Below are 21,349 nucleotides of genomic sequence, written 5' to 3' on the forward strand. Positions count from 1 at the left end.
TTCAAGAGAGCCTATGCAAATGTAAATACTGAACAACATTGTATTTCGTTATAATCTGTAATGTTGCACGTGTTTTTGTAGGTGTGGGGTTAGGACATTGGTTTAGGGTCACAAGGGCTAGATGCTTTTTCAAGCTTCCATGAACAGTGAAATAAAGGTACATAAATAAAATATGACAGCTCTGAGGATGCAAAGTTTGAAATTCTGGCTTGGTTGGATTACCAGTTAATTAGCAAGAGGGTGCGGGGGCGGGGGGGGGGGCTTGGGGGATGTTACAGACTGCATCCCAAATTAACCAAAGGTCTCCATGTTACAAAAAAAGGAAATCCAAAGAATAGGTTTGGGCTGTCACATTAAATAAAGCAGATACGGATCAGGGACCATCCAACCACAGCCTGGTGTTTCAGAGTTGCAATCAGTGTGAATGAAAGCAAAATGGTTCTGATGGGCATGGGTGATGGGCAAAGAGACTTAAGTGTGTTTGAGTTCCTACGGGAAGTGATGTGTGTGAGGCAAGATAGTTTTAGAGAAAATGGGCGACGAAGCTATGTGTAAACTGCGGTTAGGAGATTGAATTGGACTCTATTTTATATTGAGAGCTGGTGGTGGAAGGAAAGGTGGAACATGGCAGGATGAAAAGCATGAGAGGGGCAAAGTTGATGACCTGGCTCTTGTAAACATTGTGATGGATTTGGAGACAGAGGAAGAGTTGTTACAGATCATTTCCTTTTGCATAACCCTGATTGCATGAGTTTGCATAAATTGCTGATGGGGGCATAAACGGCTAGTCAACTGAAGAAGATCCTCTAGAAACCAGAAGGGCCTTGGTGTAGAACAGGAGGTGTGATAGCAAAGTTAGCTGGCAGGAAGGTCGTTGGTTGGGACAGCCCTGTTGTAGGACCTGAGAATAGACTGGATGATGAATCTTCCAAAGTAAACAAGGATGGATTGTGGGTTTTACAGCAGTTGGCATGGGTAGGTGCTGAGGTGGGAGACTAATGTGTAATTAAGGGCTAGGGGCGACTATGTTCATCCTAAATTCCCATGAAGGAATCATTGTAGGCTCCACCCACTCCCGCAGTTAATTAAACTACAATCGTTTGTTCAAGGGCTTTTGTGAGGGTGGAGAATGAGAGATTGCAGTAAGGAGTAATTCAGGGATACAAAAGAGGAACAAACTGCCATAAGGGCCCAGATGGTTATAGCCAATGACAAACAGCATTACATCAATAATAAAATTAATCTTCACCTTAAACAGGGGTCAAATTCAAAAGTTATGTATATGATGTTGCAACTCAAAAAAAGGCAAAATGTTGAAGTTATAGCTTCTCCAGTCATATTTGTGCAGCTAATTGCATACAGTCTATTAGGCCGTATAGTGTGGAGATTACAAAACTTGCATTTAAAAATGAGAGGTGAATATAAATGCCCTATATGACATTATGTCATATGCAGAACCCAGCCGCCATTTTCAAATGTGTCAATGCTATGCTTGTGTATGTGCTTATGTGGGAACATTGACCTTTGTCTTCATACATTAGCTGTTAATATTTTTTGAGCGAGCAGAGCTGCGAAGTATGCGACTTAATGGACGGTACACCCCCTTTTGGCATGGCCGTTTCGCGGCGGGCCGGTTCGGCACGACCAGTTGGCCGCAGCGGCCAGTTCGGCGCGCCCATTTTGGCGCGGGAACCTTTCTGTTGCCGCTGATTTGGCGCGAGGGACGTTTGGACGTGGCTGACATTGCAGCCACGCCTAAATTCCCTCACGCCAAATTCCAAAGAATAATTCTTTTCAAATGCAGCACGTTGGCAGGAAATGTTATCTGGCAGGAAATGTTATCCTGTTGCATTTGGAACGCCAAAAGAGGGTGTACTGCTCTTTCTGCTTATATTTCTCTCTTATATATTTCTTTTCATCAGACTGTTGCATCATGACTGTTCGATATATAATTTTGCTGCTCCAGGCACAAGGGCACTTTGGTCTTGTGGTTAAGTTCCAAGCCTCACAATCTTGCAGGCCATGGTTCGTGGCTGAGCGAAAGCTTTTTATTTTATTGTAGTTGCAAAATATCCCATTATTTTGCGGAGAAAATAATGAAAGATTTAGCTCAGCAACGAACTATGACCTGCAGGATTGTGAGGCTTGGAACTTAACCACAAGATCAAACTGCCCTTGTGCGTGGGGCAGCAAAATCACATATTTAAGCGTCATGATGCAACAGTCTGATAAAAAAAAAAAATATATATATATATATAAGAGAAAATGGGTGCATCGAACTGGCCGCTGCGTCAAAGCGGTCAAAGCTCTTTCCTCCCAGCTACCACTTATCTCCTCCACCCCCTGCCAGCTACCACCTCTCTTTTCCCACCCCCTGCAAGATGCAACCTCTCTCCTCCACCCCCTGCCCACTACCACGTCTCTCCTCCACCCTGCCAACTAAAAGATCTCTCCTCCTACCCCTGCCAGCTACCACCTCTCCTCCCACCCCTCCCAGCTACCACCTTTCTCCTCCACCCCATGGCCACTACCATTTCTCTCCCCCCCCTGCCAGCTAAAAGATCTCTCCTCCTACCCCTGCCAGCTACCACTTCTCTCCTCCACCCCCTGCCCACTACCACCTCTAACCCCCTGCCCACTACCACTTCTCTCCTCCCACCACCTGCCCACTATCACCTCTTTCCCCATCCCAGGGCTTACACCCGCCAGGCACTCGCATTCTTCATTGGTCTTGCGTTAAGTTCTCTACCCCACAGTCTTGCAGGCCATGGGATATTTTGCAAATACAATAAAATAAAAAGCTTTAGCTCAGCCACCAACCATGGCCTGCAAGATTGTGAGGCGTGGAACTTAACCACAAGACCAAACTGCCCTTGTGCATGGGGCAGCAAAAGTTACATATTTAAGTGTCATGATACAACAGTCTAATAAAAAAAAAACAGTAGAACATTTCTCCACTCCCCTGTGAGACTTTGAAAAAAAGAATAAAAGATAAATAATGCCACCTCTCTCCTCGGGCAAAAAACAGTAATGACACCTCTGGAGAAACCTCTGCAAAGAAACATTAATGAGACTATCCCGCACCAAAAGATCCCTGCGTCCAAACGTCGCAGCGCAGAACTGGGCGCGCCAAAATGGGCGCGCCCAATTGTCTCCTGCGCTGAAGCGGTCGCGGGGAATCGGCCGCGCCTAATTGTCCTGCTCCGTTAATGGACCAACGGCCTAAACACACAGGAGAAAATTCTTCAAATTCCAGGTCCAAGCATTTGGAAGCCATTACTCTGGCGTGTAGTGCTCTACAGCCTTGAAATTACTTTCCATCGGGCCATTTTGCTGTTAATAAGATGGCAACAATTATAATGCGTTGTCATTACCTGTGTGCGATCTCTAATGGAAGCTTCCAGTGTCACCCTCTTCTCAAACAAATCCAAACATGTGTCTTTTTTGTGCAGGTATATCCGTTGAAGAGCCTTGTATTTGCTGGCTAGCTTTCGGTTTTCAATCAGACTCACGTCCAGTACCGACTGAAAAGAAAATACATAATTAAACATAAATTAAAAGTAGCCAATACATCACTCCAAACTGATCACTGAAGGTATGTGGCATCGCTGTTTTTCTCAAGGTGTTACTTGCTAAAATTCATCGCTGCTGTAAGAGTCAAATCCACCCGGATATAACGCACGCTTAGGTGAAAAAGTTATCAACAGGCACAACAGGCTCACAAACAAAGATCATTTTAATCAAAATTCCCTACTTGCGCGACTGACAACAGTACTCATTATTTGTGAAGGTTATTTCATTTTTCAATGGAGAGCAACCCAAGTGCACATAAAAGATCAGGGTAACCTGAGGGAATGGCTTAAGCCTCAAAGACTCAACACTAAGCTTCGCTTCACTCTCATTCATGCAAATGAATGGGCCAGATGACAAACGAAAAGGCCACTACTCCAGCGAAACAGCCTGCAACTACCTCATTAAACTAGCCACTGTCAGGGGTAAAGGGGCCCATGCCAGGTATTGTGATCCAATGCTCAGGTACTCAAACAACTGCCAGGAAAGGGCGTGAATTGCCCAGGTCCTCATACCAATGGCAGAACTTGACGTTTAGTGTCCAGGTATTCACATAATTGCCCTGGTATTGTTATGTCCAGGCACTCAAAAGTGTGAGGGTGTGCACTCAAATGCTGAGGTACTAAGACAATTGCCTAGAACTGACATTAAATCCCAAGGTACACTCATCACATACCAAGGATTGATATCAAATCCCGCTGTGTGCGCTCACACAAATGTTCCGGTACTCAAAATACTAGCAGGTACTTTCACTACATCCCAGATACTCTAACCATTGCCAATTGTTATCATGAAATACCATGGCTGACTACTCAAAACACTGGCATATTGGAGTGCAACATGGTTGTTTCCTCATCCAAATGTTTATCCAGGCTCAGAAACCGATGCAGGGGGAAGAAAGGGAGAGTTAGGGGCTTGGGGTAGTTTGTACAGGAGAAGGTGCAGGGATGTGGCCTTCCTTGTCCATGCGCTGGCACTTTGGGGACACCAGCCTCGAAAAGAAGAGATAAGTTTCCGTCTTTCCGAAACAGTCTGCTTCACTGTCTCTGACAGTTCGATTGAGAAGTGTGACGGGCCAGAAGGAGTCAGACACTCTGAAGACATGATTCCGATTTTTAATAAAATTCTAAGTAGAAGGCCTAACTTTCCTTATCACTAAACGGAATAACCTATCTAGTTAAGTAAACTGAGGGTGCTTGTCCGTAGTCATACAGTCAAAAGAAAATACTCCCTCCGCCCTTATTACCCTATTTGGCCTTGGCACTAACGTTAATTAACTTAAGGCAAGGGGATGATTGGTCTTCCTTGGTCTCCCCCTCTAGGTCATTTGATAGTCTTAAATGATGCCACCTCTCATGGGAATAGATAGTCTCTGCGATCAACTCTTGTAGCTCCTCCAGAGCACTTTTCTTTCTCTTCTGCTTTCTTTGGTTCCCTTTTCAAAATGTCGTTTACAATAACCTTTCTTGCTACTCGCTACTCAGACAGTTATTTGCGACCTCTTTCCAGGCCTTTGCCTAAGGGGCACTTGACAGGGTTTCCTCTGCCCCTTTCTACGTTTCTCTTATCATCTGTTCTCAAACTTTATCTGTCTCTTTCTTTACTGGTTTATCCTCCTAGCTGTAGTGACGCATTGCCTCCCTTCTAGGCAGGGGCGTTGCTAGGGGGGGCTAAGGGGGCTATAGCCCCTGATCTTTTGGTTGTAGCCCCGGATAGAATCTCAGGAGCTACAGCCAAAAGACTAGCTAGCCCCCAGTCCCAACAGTACCGACATCAGCTTAGCCCCGGATCTTTTCCAGACCTAGCAACTCCCCTGCTTCTAGGCTTTTCAGCTCTGGTTTGGGTATCGCTCCATTTATTGCTCACAGAACAACTGTGTGCTCAGCCCCTCCCTTCTGAGCTTTTCGCTTCTTAAATGAGATTGGGCCTCATTACACGGATGGCGGTGAACCATGGCACTATTAATACCGGCACCGCCTTGGTGGAAAGGGGAATTACCGCCCTATTCCAAGGTTGGCGGGGCGGTAATTCCCCCTTCCACCATTTCCCTTCCCCATTCCGATTTTTGCTCCATAGGGCTCTATGGGAATGGGGAAGGCGCTAATTACGGTACAGCAAATTGCGGTACCGTAATTAGCTCCCTGGTCCCTTTGCGGGTTGGATTTTTAACGCCTGCAAAAAGCAAGTGTTAAATTCCCCAACCCACAAAGGGACCTCGTAGTAAGGCGGTAAGGATTTACTGGTACCGGTAAACCCTTACCGCCATCCGTCTAAGGAGGCCCATTATGTACTTGATAACTTGCTTTGAGTACTGGGACTAGGTGACAGCTTCACATAATAACCCTCTTCCCTTTCTCGGACACTCTTTATTTGTCTCCAGCTCCCATCACATAACTTTAGGCATTCTTTCTCGTTCTTGTGACTGGAATGAGTTTCTTCTGATAGATAATGATATCCTGCGGGCCTCCCGCTTCTCCCGGACCCCGTGGTACCTGTTACCTGGTAGGAGCCAGTGGTCGGGTTCATGTTTCATGGTTTATAAATTCAGTACATCAGCAAAATGTGGGGTCAATACCCCCACCCCCCCACAAACCACCATTTACCTGCAGCCCAAATAAACCAATGTCCCTTTTTCCAAACATACTATATGTACTGTTTTATAAATATATTGTGGGGGAATTTGTTTACAATTATTTTGGGTGGAGTAAATATTCTGGACTAAAAAGAGTACGCAGTTCCCATCAACCAAATCACCATAGATTTACCACTGCCCATCGCTGCTGGCTTCCCACGCTGCCCACTAATGCCAACTTCTCCCACAGTTCACCAGTGTCAGCTTCTCATACTGCTCAGCGGCTTGCACCAAAATGATGCCCATTAATAGTTTGCCCTGTATGTAGCCTGAAAAATTGGGGGATGGGGAGGGGTCAATGGCCAAATCTGTGCTATTGTTTTTTTGGGGGAAAAATATGGGCAGGAAAGTCTGTAGTTTTCAAGTATCTAATGAAGGATTAGACAGAAGAATTACTGGCAACAGCGTGGCATAGTGAGTGCGAATCTCGAAGAAGTAATGTTACTCTGATCTATAGTAAGGTTCAGCAACCTGGAAGACGGCCGTTTGGTTTTAAGAACATTTGAGACCCTGGCAAGGGTATGGCACACCTTTGTATGCCGCTGGGCCTATGATGGCAGTACATGTTCACATGGGTCCACAATGGTAGTACATGGCAATCTGAGCGAGCAACTGGACCCATGATGCACGTACATGGACATATCAAACCACACTTGGGCCTACGAATTTGCTTCTGACAAATAATGGCTGCGCTTAGCGATGAGTGGCTCTTCCAGGAATATGATGGCAGCATATGTGCCCCTTGTCCCCTTACCTTTGTGACTCTTCTCTAGCCCCATTTCCCCAGTGCGCCTTCTCTCCAGTGTGGCTTTCCCACGCATATTTTCACTGTGCCATTCCCCTTGTGATACTGCTCCCATTAGAACCCTGCACGGAGGCTCCAGCCATTCAGGAGGCTCAGAAAGTGGGCTGTACTGTATGGTACAACCCTGCGTTCCAAGGTGCTTGGGCAGCCGGTGCCCACTTCCCTTCCCCACTCCCCCTCCCTCTTCATCTCTTAGCACCCTGCCTAGTTGTTTTGAGTGTGGTTTTTTTATACAAAAAGAAACGCACCTTATAAGTGCAGCCTTACGCTGTGCAGTCCTGTTGAACAGGAAGCCTGTATTCAATATTGATGACGTCCGTCATCAACATAGAAAACGGAGGTCCAGTCCAACAGGACTACACTGCGTCGGGTCTGCACTTCTAAAGATATATTTGTTTATTTCAAATACACACCATTAGCACCCGTGTAGGCTACTACACGGGTGCTAATGGCAATATGCCCTGAGATTATGGGCCAACCATGTAGGTAATGGCCCTCCACCCTCGTTAAGGGACCCTCACGGTGCTCGTCCCTTAACTTGGGCGGCGGGTCGTTACCTACAGGGTCGGCTCGCCACCTCTGGGCATATCGCCTCAGTATGACTTCCCCTACAAGATGTCCCAGTACACCTTTAAGGTGTCCTCCTATCTCACATACTCACACCCTCTATGGTCTTGCTCTCTGTGCCTCTTTCCATTTATTGCCCTACCTCTCTGCTGTGCCCCCAAAGTTTTTGTCCATGTTCAGGGCACTGTCCCCCAAAACTCTATGTTCTTTCTGATTCAACATAATTCCTGTCCATCATTGTGTGTTTCCTTCCTTTTCTTCATTCTAGCAGTTTATTATGGACATTCTGTTAACATAGCTGTGAATCAATACAAACAAATAACACTATGAGACTATGGCCCTGAGGATTGCTGGTACGTTCGTGTGAGACCTCAGACCATAAGGCTGATGGTACACTATTATGGGGAATGTTCGACTGACCGAGAAAGAAGTGGCGGTGAGACACGGTGGAGAAATTAACGATATTAGCATCTAGAACTTAACTATCTGCATCGCAGTATGGTTTTCTGAAACCTATCATCCCTGAGAAACAAAGGAAGTGTAGTAAATGGACAACACATTGACCAGATAAGTGATGTGGCGATTAATTTGAACTATCGATATTAATTGATACTGTCGTGATTTTAACACAGATAATTCAGCAAACTGAACATGTTAGGAGACTTTGGAACAGCTTGCTGATGCTGACTGATTGGAATCCTTATGGATATCACATCGCAATTTTAAATCAAGTTGGAGTACGAGCAATCTATAATAGTCAAATTACCGTTCTTAATATGTACAGAAATTAATTATTTGAATTGTACACTATATTATCATGAATATCATTTGAATAGCATTTTGCAGGTAGAGTATATGTTTATAGCACTGTTTATAGAAAAAAGACCCTGAAGAAGTGCTGGTGATTAAATTCACTTGCCTAGTAGAACGAAACATGTAGGACAGGCACAAGATCAAATAATTGCTGAACCGGTTATGAAATATGGTGTTTTTAAATGGGTTTTAAAATTGTGAGCACTTTAACACTTTGTGGAATGAGTATGAATGAGTCGTTTTCGGACATGAGTGAGAATATGAGTATTTGAGGAATGTATGGTTTTTTAGATTTATTGAAAAAACCCATATACAAATAGGTGCGATTTAAGAAAAATTCTAGCGTAGAGGAGTTGGCTTCAAATCCAAGAAAAACGAGACACTTTTTTGCACTAAGGCCACTGAGACCCTTGAACACTTGTGCACCGAATGCCTAGCGTTAACAACAGCTCGTATTTAAAAATAAGATAGATTTGTTCAGGATACGTATGCCATCATGTTAATGTTAATGTTAATGTTAAAGGTCATTTGTACCGCGCACTATCACCACCGAAGTGGTCCCCTGGCGCTCTGGCGGCTCTAAAAAGGGGAGGAGGGGGGGTAGGTTAGTAGGAATAAGCTGGAAAAGTGCAAGAGAGCAGTGATGTGCTGTTGGCAGCCTCAGCCCGGTGGGTCCGTCGGCTGGGCTTGGGGTGTTTTATGGTCCGTAGTCGTCATGTGCTGTTGTGCAAGTCTATGTGTGCTTTGTTTTGTTGTTGCATTGTTGTGAAGTTTGTGCGGATTGCTGCGTTTAAGGCTTGTGGTTGTGTTTGGTTATAGTTTGAGAGGTTTATGCAGAGGGATGGAATTGTTAGTTGGTTGGTTAGTTGGCATTGCTGTCCTTGCAATTGTGGGATTCCATCTAGGTCCGGTACATGCTAACAGTCACATTTCTATCTAGATGCCGCGCAGGCTAGGTTCATAGTTCTAAGTGTGGTGCATGCTAAGAGTCACATATGCTAATAGTCACATTTCTGAAATTCTATCTAGGTGTGGTATTTGCTAACAATCATATTTCTATTTAGATGCAACGCGGGCTAAGTTTGAGAATTCCGTCTAAGTGTGGCACATGCCAACAATCATGTTACTGCCTAGATTTGGCGCAAACTAAGCTTGAGAATTCCATCTAGGTGTGGCATATGCTAACAGTCACATTTCTGAAATCCCATCTAAGTGTGGCATATGTTAACAATCACATTTCTGAAATTCCATCTAAGTGTGGCATATGCTAACAGTCACATTTCTGTCTAGATTTGGCGCAGACTAAACTTGAGAAATTCCATCTAAGTGTGGCATATGCTAACCATCGTATTTATATCTAGATGTGACGCGGGCTAAGCTTGAGAATTCCATGCAAGTGTGGCACATGTTAACAATCACATTTCTGTCTAGATTTGGCGCAGACCAAACCTGAGAAATTCCATCCAAGTGTGGCACATGCCAACTATCATATTTCCATCTAGATGTGACGCGGGCTAAGCTTGAGAATTCCATGCAAGTGTGGCACATGTTAACAATCACATTTCTGTCTAGATTTGGCGCAGACTAAACTTGAGAAATTCCATCTAAGTGTGGCATATGCTAACTATCATATTTCTATCTAGATGCGACGCGGGCTAAGCTTGAGAATTCCATGCAAGTGTGGCACATGTTAACAATCACATTTCTGTCTAGATTTGGCGCAGACTAAACTTGAGAAATTCCATCTAAGTGTGGCATATGCTAACCATCGTATTTATATCTAGATGTGACGCAGGCTAAGCTTGAGGATTCCATGCAAGTGTGGCACATGTTAACAATCACATTTCTGTCTAGATTTGGCGCAGACCAAACCTGAGAAATTCCATCCAAGTGTGGCACATGCCAACTATCATATTTCCATCTAGATGCGACGCGGGCTAAGCTCGAGAATTCCATCTAAGTGTGGCACATGCTAACAATCACATTTTGGCGCTTCTATCTAAGAGTGGACATGCTAACATTTAAAGTTCTATAAAGAGTGGATGTGTTAACAATCACAATTCTATAAAGAGTGGACATGTAAGTATTATGGCAGTCTATGTTCTTGGTAGGTAAGATACAGTGGCGGGGGTTTTCTGGAGTAGAGTGATTGCTCTATTCCCCACCCGTACCACACTCACGGTTTTTGTTGGTGTCTGTTGGCTGCTGGCTTCCATGGCGTCCCCTGCGGACACCTGCAGACACATCTTGGAGCCGCTGAAGTCGGAGCCGCCCTTGGCCTTGGGGCCCTTAGCCGAAGGGCTGCCGGGCAGAGGGCTGCCCTGGGGGTTCCAGACTTGTCTGTCAGGTGGCCAATCACAGGGGTTGGAGGCGGGTTGGGAGGTGGGAGGAGGTGGGAAACAACACGGGAGGCTGGTCGGGAGGGGGAGAGGGAACAACGCTGCTCGCGGGCAGCTGGGGCCAAATAGTTATGTAAAAGGGCCCAAAGCTGGTCCCAAGAGCTTCCACTCACCTGGCCTGCAATCATTACAAATGGCGAGGTTGCGAGGCAGCCGGTGGCTGGGCTGCACTCGCTCCGTGGGCAGTAGCCAATCACGGGGGTTGGGGGCGGGTTGGGAGGCGGGAGGAGGTGGTAAACAACACGGGAGGCTGGTCGGGAGGGGGAGAGGGAACAACGCTGCTCGCGGGCAGCTGGGGCCAAATAGTTATGTAAAGGGCCCAAAGCTGGTCCCAAGAGCTTCCACTCACCTGACCTGCAATCATTACAAATGGCGAGGTGGCGAGGCAGCCGGTGGCTGGGCTGCACTCGCTCCGTGGGCAGTAGCCAATCACAGGGGTTGGGGGCGGGTTGGGAGGCGAGAGGAGGTGGGAAACAACACGGGAGGCTGGTCGGGAGGGGGAGAGGGAACAACGCTGCTCGCGGGCAGCTGGGGCCAAATAGTTATGTAAAAGGGCCCAAAGCTGGTCCCAAGAGCTTCCACTCACCTGGCGTGCAATCATTACAAATGGCGAGGTAGCGAGGCAGCCGGTGGCTGGGCTGCACTCGCTCCGTGGGCAGTAGCCAATCAAGGGGGATGGGGGCGGGTTGGGAGACGGGAGGAGGTGGGAAACAACACGGGAGGCTGGTCGGGAGGGGGAGAGGGAACAACGCTGCTCGCGGGCAGCTGGGGCCAAATAGTTATGTAAAGGGCCCAAAGCTGGTCCCAAGAGCTTCCACTCACCTGGCCTGCAATCATTACAAATGGCGAGGTAGCGAGGCAGCCGGTGGCTGGGCTGCACTCGCTCCGTGGGCAGTAGCCAATCACGGGGGTTGGGGGCGGGTTGGGAGGCGGGAGGAGGTGGGAAACAACACGGGAGGCTGGTCGGGAGGGGGAGAGGGAACAACGCTGCTCGCGGGCAGCTGGGGCCAAATAGTTATGTAAAGGGCCCAAAGCTGGTCCCAAGAGCTTCCACTCACCTGACCTGCAATCATTACAAATGGCGAGGTGGCGAGGCAGCCGGTGGCTGGGCTGCACTCACTCCGTGGGCAGTAGCCAATCACAGGGGTTGGGGGCGGGTTGGGAGGCGAGAGGAGGTGGGAAACAACACGGGAGGCTGGTCGGGAGGGGGAGAGGGAACAACGCTGCTCGCGGGCAGCTGGGGCCAAATAGTTATGTAAAAGGGCCCAAAGCTGGTCCCAAGAGCTTCCACTCACCTGGCATGCAATCATTACAAATGGCGAGGTAGCGAGGCAGCCGGTGGCTGGGCTGCACTCGCTCCGTGGGCAGTAGCCAATCACGGGGGTTGGGGGCGGGTTGGGAGGCGGGAGGAGGTGGGAAACAACACGGGAGGCTGGTCGGGAGGGGGAGAGGGAACAACGCTGCTCGCGGGCAGCTGGGGCCAAATAGTTATGTAAAGGGCCCAAAGCTGGTCCCAAGAGCTTCCACTCACCTGGCCTGCAATCATTACAAATGGCGAGGTAGCGAGGCAGCCAGTGGCTGGGCTGCACTCGCTCCGTGGGCAGTAGCCAATCACGGCGGTTGGGGGCGGGTTGGGAGGCGGGAGGAGGTGGGAAACAACACGGGAGGCTGGTCGGGAGGGGGAGAGGGAACAACGCTGCTCGCGGGCAGCTGGGGCCAAATAGTTATGTAAAAGGGCCCAACGCTGGTCCCAAGAGCTTCCACTCACCTGGCCTGCAATCATTACAAATGGCGAGGTAGCGAGGCAGCCGGTGGCTGGGCTGCACTCGCTCCGTGGGCAGTAGCCAATCACGGGGGTTAGGGGCGGGTTGGGAGGCGGGAGGAGGTGGGAAACAACACGGGAGGCTGGTCGGGAGGGGGAGAGGGAACAACGCTGCTCGCGGGCAGCTGGGGCCAAATAGTTATGTAAAAGGGCCCAAAGCTGGTCCCAAGAGCTTCCACTCACCTGGCCTGCAATCATTACACATGGCGAGGAAGCGAGGCAGCCGGTGGCTGGGCTGCACTCGCTCCGTGGGCAGTAGCCAATCACAGGGGTTGGGGGCGGGTTGGGAGGCGGGAGGAGGTGGGAAACAACACGGGAGGCTGGTCGGGAGGGGGAGGGGGAGAGGGAACAACGCTGCTCGCGGGCAGTTGGGGCCAAATAGTTATGTAAAAGGGCCCAAAGCTGGTCCCAAGAGCTTCCACTCACCTGGCCTGCAATCATTACAAATGGGTACTTTTTAATACAAATGAGAAATCACTAAACATTGCTGTAGTAGACTTTCTCAAGATGATTTTAGGAAGAAATCTGCTTATTATTTTACTTACAGTAATGTATTATGCTGTGAATATCTTGCTCTTTTTATCCCGTTTTTGATGTCATGTGTTGTTTTGCACATGGTGCGTGTGACTTGTATTTTACTTATATTTTAATGTTATCTGTGTCAAAAGTTTTATTTGAGAACTATATTGAAGAATAAATAAACAGGGGTGATTTATTGTGATTTTACAGTGCTAGGAATGTTTTTGTGTATTTTCGTCAAATTTTGTATACTGAAAGAAACCATGCAGACACATGAGCACATGCTGTAGAGTACATTAATAAAATTTAAAGTAGGTTGATACAATATCAAGTGGACTTCTTGTTGTTTTGATGGTTTGTTTATCCAGGGTGTCCACGTGATTTCACTCCCTGCGGTCTCCAAGGGTATTTAGTTACTCCGTTATGATACCCAGCCGCTATGGAAGTTGGAACAATGAGCTGTTGGCTCTGGGATACAGAGCAGGGCTCGCTCTTACAAACAAGTGGAGATTACATGTCGAACGTGGACCAATGGAAAGCTACTGACTGCCCAGGATGGGAGAGGGCGGCATGTAGCTCATGGTTACCACGAGTCTGGAAACTTCGAGAAGTTTCTCGTCGCGTGATCTGGTACGACAGATGCACAGGAGGAAGATGACATAATAATGGAGAAAGGAAGACTGGCTTAGTGGGACTCGCTCCTGAAGTAGAAAAAGACACCTTGCCAGGATCATCCCAATCAAGATGAAGACATTTTCCTAGATGCGGGTTCCTTCTCGCCAGCAGGTACTTTTCTATACAAGAATGTGATTTGGGCGTCGGAGGTTAGGCTGCTGCTGCAAGTTTAAAGGGGGGCAGGCTGCCTTTTTGCAATGTAATAAATCACTCTGTTCCTTGCTATAACTCCAACATCTATCCTGTGGGCTCAGTGCTGCCAGACTTCCATCGGCATCTGTCACACAAAGGAACTTTTCAATATACAAAAACCAAACCTTCTGTTTTGTCAGCACTGTTTTCTTCCTAGCAGCTTCTTTCTCCCCATGTGATTTACACTTTGTTAATTGTCGTGACTGCTAGCAACTTCCTTTTCCATGTAAGCCTAATGCAACATTACTTAAATAATTCTAAATGTTCAAGTTGTCATCACTGTGAAGGGGCAGACTTGGGGTTGATGCCTTGTGGGTAAGAGGTGTAGTCAGCCAATGTTACAGTAACGTGTTAAGTTAGGTGAACCTACCTCTTTTGAAGGTATGTTGGTGATTTCTTAAAATTCTTTACACGTGACCTTTTTGTTAGTAGTAATTGTAAATAAATGTTCCCAATGTGAGCCACTGCATTCACATCAAAATGCCATGCGGGGAACGGTATTTGCCATTATAAATGCAGAAGAGAGCATGCTGTTGCCCTGCTAACTGACCTTTCCCAAGATTGATCAGCCGTTTTCCCCTCGATGCATAATTTGATAAAGAAAAATATATAGAAACGAATGATGCCTAAATGGGAAACCCAGCAGATCAGAAAATAAAAACAGGAGTAGTATTGGCCATGCGTTAGTGCTTCAGAGGTCCCAATGTTCCAGAGTACAGTACACTGATGCTTTGACTAACAGAATCTCTTAAATGGATGAGTTAACATTTCAGCCTCCGATAATTCAAGTGGCTGATGACACGTTATACAAAATGCAAACATAGGCGATAACAAATACTTCATGAATACTGCACGTTTATGTCTTGTGCCTTATAGAGAACAATCACTCATGTTCAACCAGTGAATTTATTGACTCTACGGATGCATTATATGCAAACGCCAGACAACTAATCCCCAAGGTGATACCGTGGCAGGCCCCGTTTTCAAAGTGCAGACATCAGACTGATCTTTTCCAGGACGCCTAATGTCAATAGCGCAAGCAGCCGTTTGTATATACCAGACACACAGCTTCATTATGAGTTTGGCCAACAACGATGGTAATGCAGCGGTAAAAGAGTTACCACTGCATTACTGCTGCTTAACCACAACGCTGACCTACAGGTTTGGAGGTAAGGCAGAGGAACTGGAATCAGAATGCTGGAGGTAATTCCTTCGTCTTACTGCTCAAAAACAGCAAAATCGTCGGTATTACGCCAGTGATAATACCGCCGGAAACCCCATGGAGCACTATGGACTCAATTTAATGGGGACTAATACTGCCTACCACCACTTGTAATCTGGCAGTAATGCTGCCAGACCAAATGGTGGTAATAGAAATGCGGTTTGTGGTATTTTAGCGGATTTACCACCAGGATACCACCAAACTCGTAATGAGGCTCACAGTACTTGTTAAAAACACACTGAAAGTTGCAATGGCAAGAGCTATCTGGATCTAAACTTTACACAACCACCTATCTGGAGAGATTGATCATGTTATTACAGAAGGATTTAGATATCAGTGAAAGTAATAATTCCCAACCAGTTCCTGCCCTTCCCCGCCCAAAGTGCATCCTCCTCGCATCTCTTTAAGCTAGGTTTATCAAGTCTTATGATCAAACTTTTACGTATTCTTCTGCAAGTTAATGACTCAATTTGAGCTGTAAACGCGCTGCTGGTGTAATACACATTTCTTAACCAGGTCTGCCTTCATCCACTTGATTTATAAGCACTGTGCGTGTCCATTCTATGAAGTTCTGTTAAAAACAAGCACTGGCAAAGCCAACAGTATTGGCTTATATATAAGTATTAGGCATTTGCCAGACACTCTTATTATATGCCCAGGCTCTTGCACCATTTTACAGCTGCTAGCGTCAATGGTCAGCTATTACCAGTACAGCACTGCCTGGCAAATGCCTTTCCCATGCCTGCACAAAGTGTTGACATTGACAATGCTTGTTTCAACTATAAATTGTGCAGTTCAACGTGGGTTTTAATGATAAAAATAAAAGGAGGCGTTGTTACTAATAGGGATACAGTTGCACAAGGTGTCATATAGATGAGTGCAGGTACTCAATATAGTGTTGCTTACTTATCCTATACTTGCTTAGGTGTTTCTTTGTTTAATTTTCTAAATTTCACCCAAAGCGAGTAGCCAAATATCAGACATACTCTTAAGTTTAGTGTTGTCAAAATGTAAATAAAGAATCATATAAAAAGTACCAGGATTTGAACTTATGCCAACACGGTATTTGCTCTTCTGACTACATTTTGAGACAGCCTAATACATTCTACTACATGCAGGGAAGGTAAACCAGACGTCCTGTAGGAATCTAAGAAGGCACTCATTTCAAAATCCATTCATATCATGAATCAACCAGTGGAGTGGTCTAAAGCTAATACTTTGGTATGATATGAAAGGTCATTTATAACGCCCCTGTAGACTAGGTGCGACAAGACAAGGAGGGGGGGGGGCAGAGGAGGACAAAACACCGATCTTACTAGGCCTTGTGTCATTCAGATCGCGCAAGTGCGGGGGAGGGGAGGGGGAGTATTGCCAGGGGTGGGGTGGGGGGGGCAGTGCAAGTAGCTCAAAGGCTGCCCCTCAGAATAAACATATCCTTGGTCCTGCTGGCGGCCATAGACATTCCTCCGCACATAATCTTCACACCCTCCCTTTAATCAAAGGCAAGGCTCACTGTAGCCAAGTTCTGACAATGGGGACGGGCCCCTGGTCATGGAGGATGCGAGAAATTCCCTACTTCTGAAGATAATGTCTGCAGACCCTACATATCTAAAACTAATTGTATTACGCTAGCCAATGCACTAATAATGTCTAAGCTTGACTATTGTAATGCCCTATATGTAGGTGCCAACAGAAATATCATAAACAAAATGCAAATATTGCAAAATAATGCCCTCAGCGCAGCCCTAAACATACCCTGAGGAGAACATATATCCAATATTAGGAAATACCACCACTGGCTAAATATTAGTGACAGAATACTCCTCAAAACGGGTCCCTTACCTTCAAAGGACTCAACAATGCTGCACCCCCTATATCTCTGCCAGACTGACCAGAAGAACCTCAACTCACCACACCAGAGCCTCCAACCATCTTTCCCTAGAAATTCCTAGATTAAAATTAGCTAAAGCTGGAGGAGCTAGCTTCCCAGTCAAAGCGGCTCGTGCCTGGAATGCACTACCCCTCGCCTTGAGAGAGGATCAGCCCTACTCTAGATTCAGATATAACCTGCTAACCTGGCTCCAGAATAGGGATATCTCAAACACCCACCCTCTCCTGAACACGACCCTGGACTCTACGCTTCAATTACCTGTTATTTATGTACATTGTATTTGTATTCTTGACTATCTACCTTCCTTCTATTTCGATGTACTTTGTATATATATATATATATATATATATATACATATATATATATATATATACACACATACTGAATGCATATACTGTAATAGTCTTGTACCGAAACTAAGCTTAAGTATTCTTGTAACTGTTGCGCCCTGCTACCTGAGGGTTTGGTGCGCATTATCAAATAAATAAACTAAACTAAACTAAACAACACAAAGGAATCTTGGATCACATTCCATTGGCCAAATAGCCAAAGCAGACCTGTTGTCTATAGCTAGCACTTTGTAAGCTTTCCCTGGGAATAAAGATATATCACCGGTCCTGCAGGTGGACAGAAACAATTCTCCTCACATAATCTTGACAACCTGGCCCTAATCAAAGGCAAGCCTACCTTTAGCCAAGCTCTGACAATGGGGGTGGCCCCTGGTCAAGAAAGCCCCTACTTCTGAAGATAATGTACAACACAAAGGAATCTTGCATCGGATTCCTCTCGCTAATTGGCCACCACAGATCTAGTGGCTTCAGCGAATACTTTGAAGGCTGTCCCTGGAAATCAACATAAGTTGCAGGTCCTGCAGGCAGCAAGAGACATTTCGCCTCACATAATATTGACATCCTACCCTCAATGAAATGCAAGGCTCACTATAGCCGAGCTCTGACAATGGGTCCGGGCCTCCAGTCATGAAGAATGCAATAAAGTCCTGTAAGGGTGCAGAAGGAAGAGACTGACACACAGGTGGCATGTTTTTTAGCAAAACAATTATTTAGTAAAAGAAAAAAGGAAACCTATCCCTACCTAACTTTAAGAGGGGTTTCCCTGCCTTAACTAAACACCAAGGGTTCTGTCAGAATGTCCATCTAAATAAAAAGAGTCCACCGTTGTGCGTCCACATGCCTCCTACTATTCCTCACACTTGTAACTAATACAAGATCTTCTTGGTCCAGAGGAATGACTCCTTTCCTCTGGACAGAGTCCAATTGCAGGTGGGAACATCACCTCGAAGAAATTATAAGTTCCTCACCGTAGTGACTAACGTACTCTTAGTCCTTAGCCCCCTTTCCTCCATACTGCATGGGCGTCCCTTCCTAAGGACGGGAGATGGAACCTTTTTCACCAGAAAAAACCTTCTACCCTGACTCCGCCCACAAGTGCCACACCTCAGTCCCCATTGACGAGTCGACAATATTTAACAAGGCCTAATGACACCAGTATTATTAGGAGGGAGGATGGTGGGACGTATGGAGGAAAGGGGACTAAGGACTAAGAGTGCGTTAGTCACTACGGTGAGTAACATATATTTACTCATACGTCCCGTGCCCTTTCCTCCATACTGCATAGGCGATTACAACTGAATGTAGCCCCAGGGTGGAGAGGAGACCCTGCTTAAGAAAACGGATTCCTTAGAACCACCTGTCCGAAAGCCACGTCTGACTTAGAGCCAGTGTCCCAACAGTAATGCTTGCAGAAAGCCGAAGGGGTGGCCCAGGTGGCCGCCCTGCTGATATCCTGCCACAGAACCTGCAGTTGGAATGCAATGGCCTTGGTCCTGATCGCATGGGCGTGCATGTTAGGTGGAAGTGGCTTGGGCATCCCCTTGTAGGCCTCCTTGATGGCCAAAACCATCCACCGTGCAACAGATGCCTTGGATCCTTGATACTCGGACCTTGACCCCCACAAAGGTGACAAACAGTGCGTCCGACTTGCGGAAGCCTTTGGTCCTGTCTAGATAGAATTTCAGATCAAGTCTGACATCCAGACAGTGCAAAACCCTCTGAGGCTCGTCCTTGGGGTTGGCAAAAAACGTAGGAAAGACTATTTCCTCGTTTAGATGGAAAGCCAAGGGTACCTTAGGTAGGAACGTGGGGTGTGTCCGCTGGACCACTTTATCCTTGTGAAAGGTAGATTAGGGCACTCAGGCCACCAGAGCCTGTATCTCGCTGACTCTGCAAGCAGAGGTGAGCCCCACTAACAGGGCTGCCTTAATGGTGACCAGTCTGATGTCTGCGGACGCCATTGGCTCAAACGGCTTGTGCGCCAAAACCCTTAACACTACATTGAGGTTCCCCATGCAGTGTGGTCTTTTGATGGGCGGGTAGAGTCTGCCGAGGCCCGTCAAATGTATCTTAACTATTGGGTTGGAGGAGGAGAAGACCTCCTCCGCTGAATTTCTGTAGGCTCCTATGGCCGCCAAATACATGCGGCAGGTGCCCACCTGCATGCCTGAGTGAGCGAGGTGCACAGAGAAGGAGAGCACGTCATCCAATGTGCACATAAGGAGGGGTCTATCTCCTTAGAGTCAGCCCAGTGACAGAACCTAGTCCATTTACTCTTGTAATGGCTCCTGGTAGCCTTGCTCCTGGCACCCTGAATGATTTCTAGATTAGCCTGTGATAGGCTAAGGTGCTTCAGCGTGACCTGCTCAGGAACCATGCTGCTAGGTCTAATTTCTGTGACACAGGTTGGATGACCCTGCCCCCCTGTTGTGCCAGCAGAGGAGCTGGACCAAGCGAAAGGTGAATGGATGGCCTGTCCGATAGGCTGAGAAGCTCCAAGAACCACGGACTCGCCGGCCACCACGAATGATGTTGGGATGGCAGGACTCCTTTATCTTGCAAATCACCCCGTGGACCAGGGGGGGTACCATGAGCAACGGCCACTACAGGCATGGTTTCCACAGAAGCAACGGTGCAGGTGCTTCTGTGTCCCCATTCCCACGAAGTCCTATGGGACGCCACGGGAATGGGGACTTACAGTTTCCGCTGCCTGATATCTAGGGCTGCTGGGACTTGTAATATCCCGGTGGCACTGGGATATCAGGCGGCAGAAACAGTGTTACGAGGTTGCAGCAACAAAGTTGACTTAGTTTAATTTGGTGATCAATAATTAAACCTCTGGCTTCGGGGGCGCTGTTACGCACAGAACGAAATGGCGGCTTCCGTGTAAGCTCCGGCTGTGTCTAGGGCCGCAAAGCCTGAATACATTTGCCCACTCAGGTTCAGCATGATTTTTATTAGAAATGTGCAACATCGACTCGAGGTGCAGCAGATCATGAGTTCTGGACTTGGTTGCTGATCGGAGCGCGGTGAGGCGCTCTCGCCGGAGATTTGAGGAGGAGCCCGGCGCTGGGATTACTGGAATGGAGGCGACGGCCGATAGACTCATACTTCCCAACACGGAGGGGAGTGTCGCGGGTGCTCCGATCCTCGTCGAGCACCCACTGACCCCCCACTGCCGACACCGCCGCGGCGACTTGCCGAAAGAAGGAAGCATCCACGCACCGCCCGGCCCGCCGTGGTGAAGGTAGGCCGCGCACACCATTAACGCATGTCCCTGCGGCCTCCTCTTTGTTCACGGGTGGTGCCGCGGCTCTTTTGAGGCGGCGGGGGAGACAGGCAGACAATCCGCCTGAACGGGCATATCACTGCTCCGTCCGCGCACGGCCTGGAAATCGGTATGTGGGGGCGGGTGCGGAACGGAGCTGGTGGACCCCTCCCGCCTCCTGCATGAAGTGTTTGACAGCGGGACCGCAAACACTGTTATCTTCCGTATAACAACACTGGCCTGGGCCACATCTCCCGGTTGACTTGGGGGCGTGTGAGACCACACAACAAGCCTGTACGCTTGGGGGGGGCGAAACTGCTTGCTCACTGGCCCCCCCATCAAGTAAATACAAAGACTACTGGAAGTCTCACACGAAGCATGGGCTCCGGCAACCACTTAAGGAAAGAACTTGATTCTGATGCATAAATCACATTTCCCACCTTACTACAGAAGGGACATTGAACTATAACGAGATCACATCTTGGCAACTCCAGTGAGAAGGCTGGGGGCAGCATGAAGCGAGGCTGCGGCGGTCCTCTGGGGGAGGTTGCCGTGGGTGCCCACACTGGATTATGGTGAAGCAAATCCCCCGGTCGGCCTAAATCACCTTGGCACGAGTAGAAA

At 47.4% G+C, this 21,349-nt stretch overlaps 1 protein-coding gene across 2 annotated transcripts in view; it reads right to left on the reverse strand.

The window, feature by feature from the left end:
* The window catches only part of CCDC178 (coiled-coil domain containing 178), a 3,486,252-nt gene that overhangs the window by 691,772 nt on the left and 2,773,131 nt on the right, over positions 1-21,349 (reverse strand). For both annotated transcript variants that reach the window (XM_069620987.1, XM_069620986.1), the window contains exon 19: positions 3,375-3,524. In XM_069620987.1, coding sequence (XP_069477088.1) covers positions 3,375-3,524 — 150 coding nt within the window. The remainder of the gene's footprint in view (positions 1-3,374; positions 3,525-21,349) is intronic.

The sequence above is a fragment of the Ambystoma mexicanum genome, chromosome 5q, assembly GCF_040938575.1.
Source record: "Ambystoma mexicanum isolate Mex_15411 chromosome 5q, UKY_AmexF1_1, whole genome shotgun sequence".
Lineage (NCBI taxonomy): Eukaryota > Metazoa > Chordata > Amphibia > Caudata > Ambystomatidae > Ambystoma > Ambystoma mexicanum.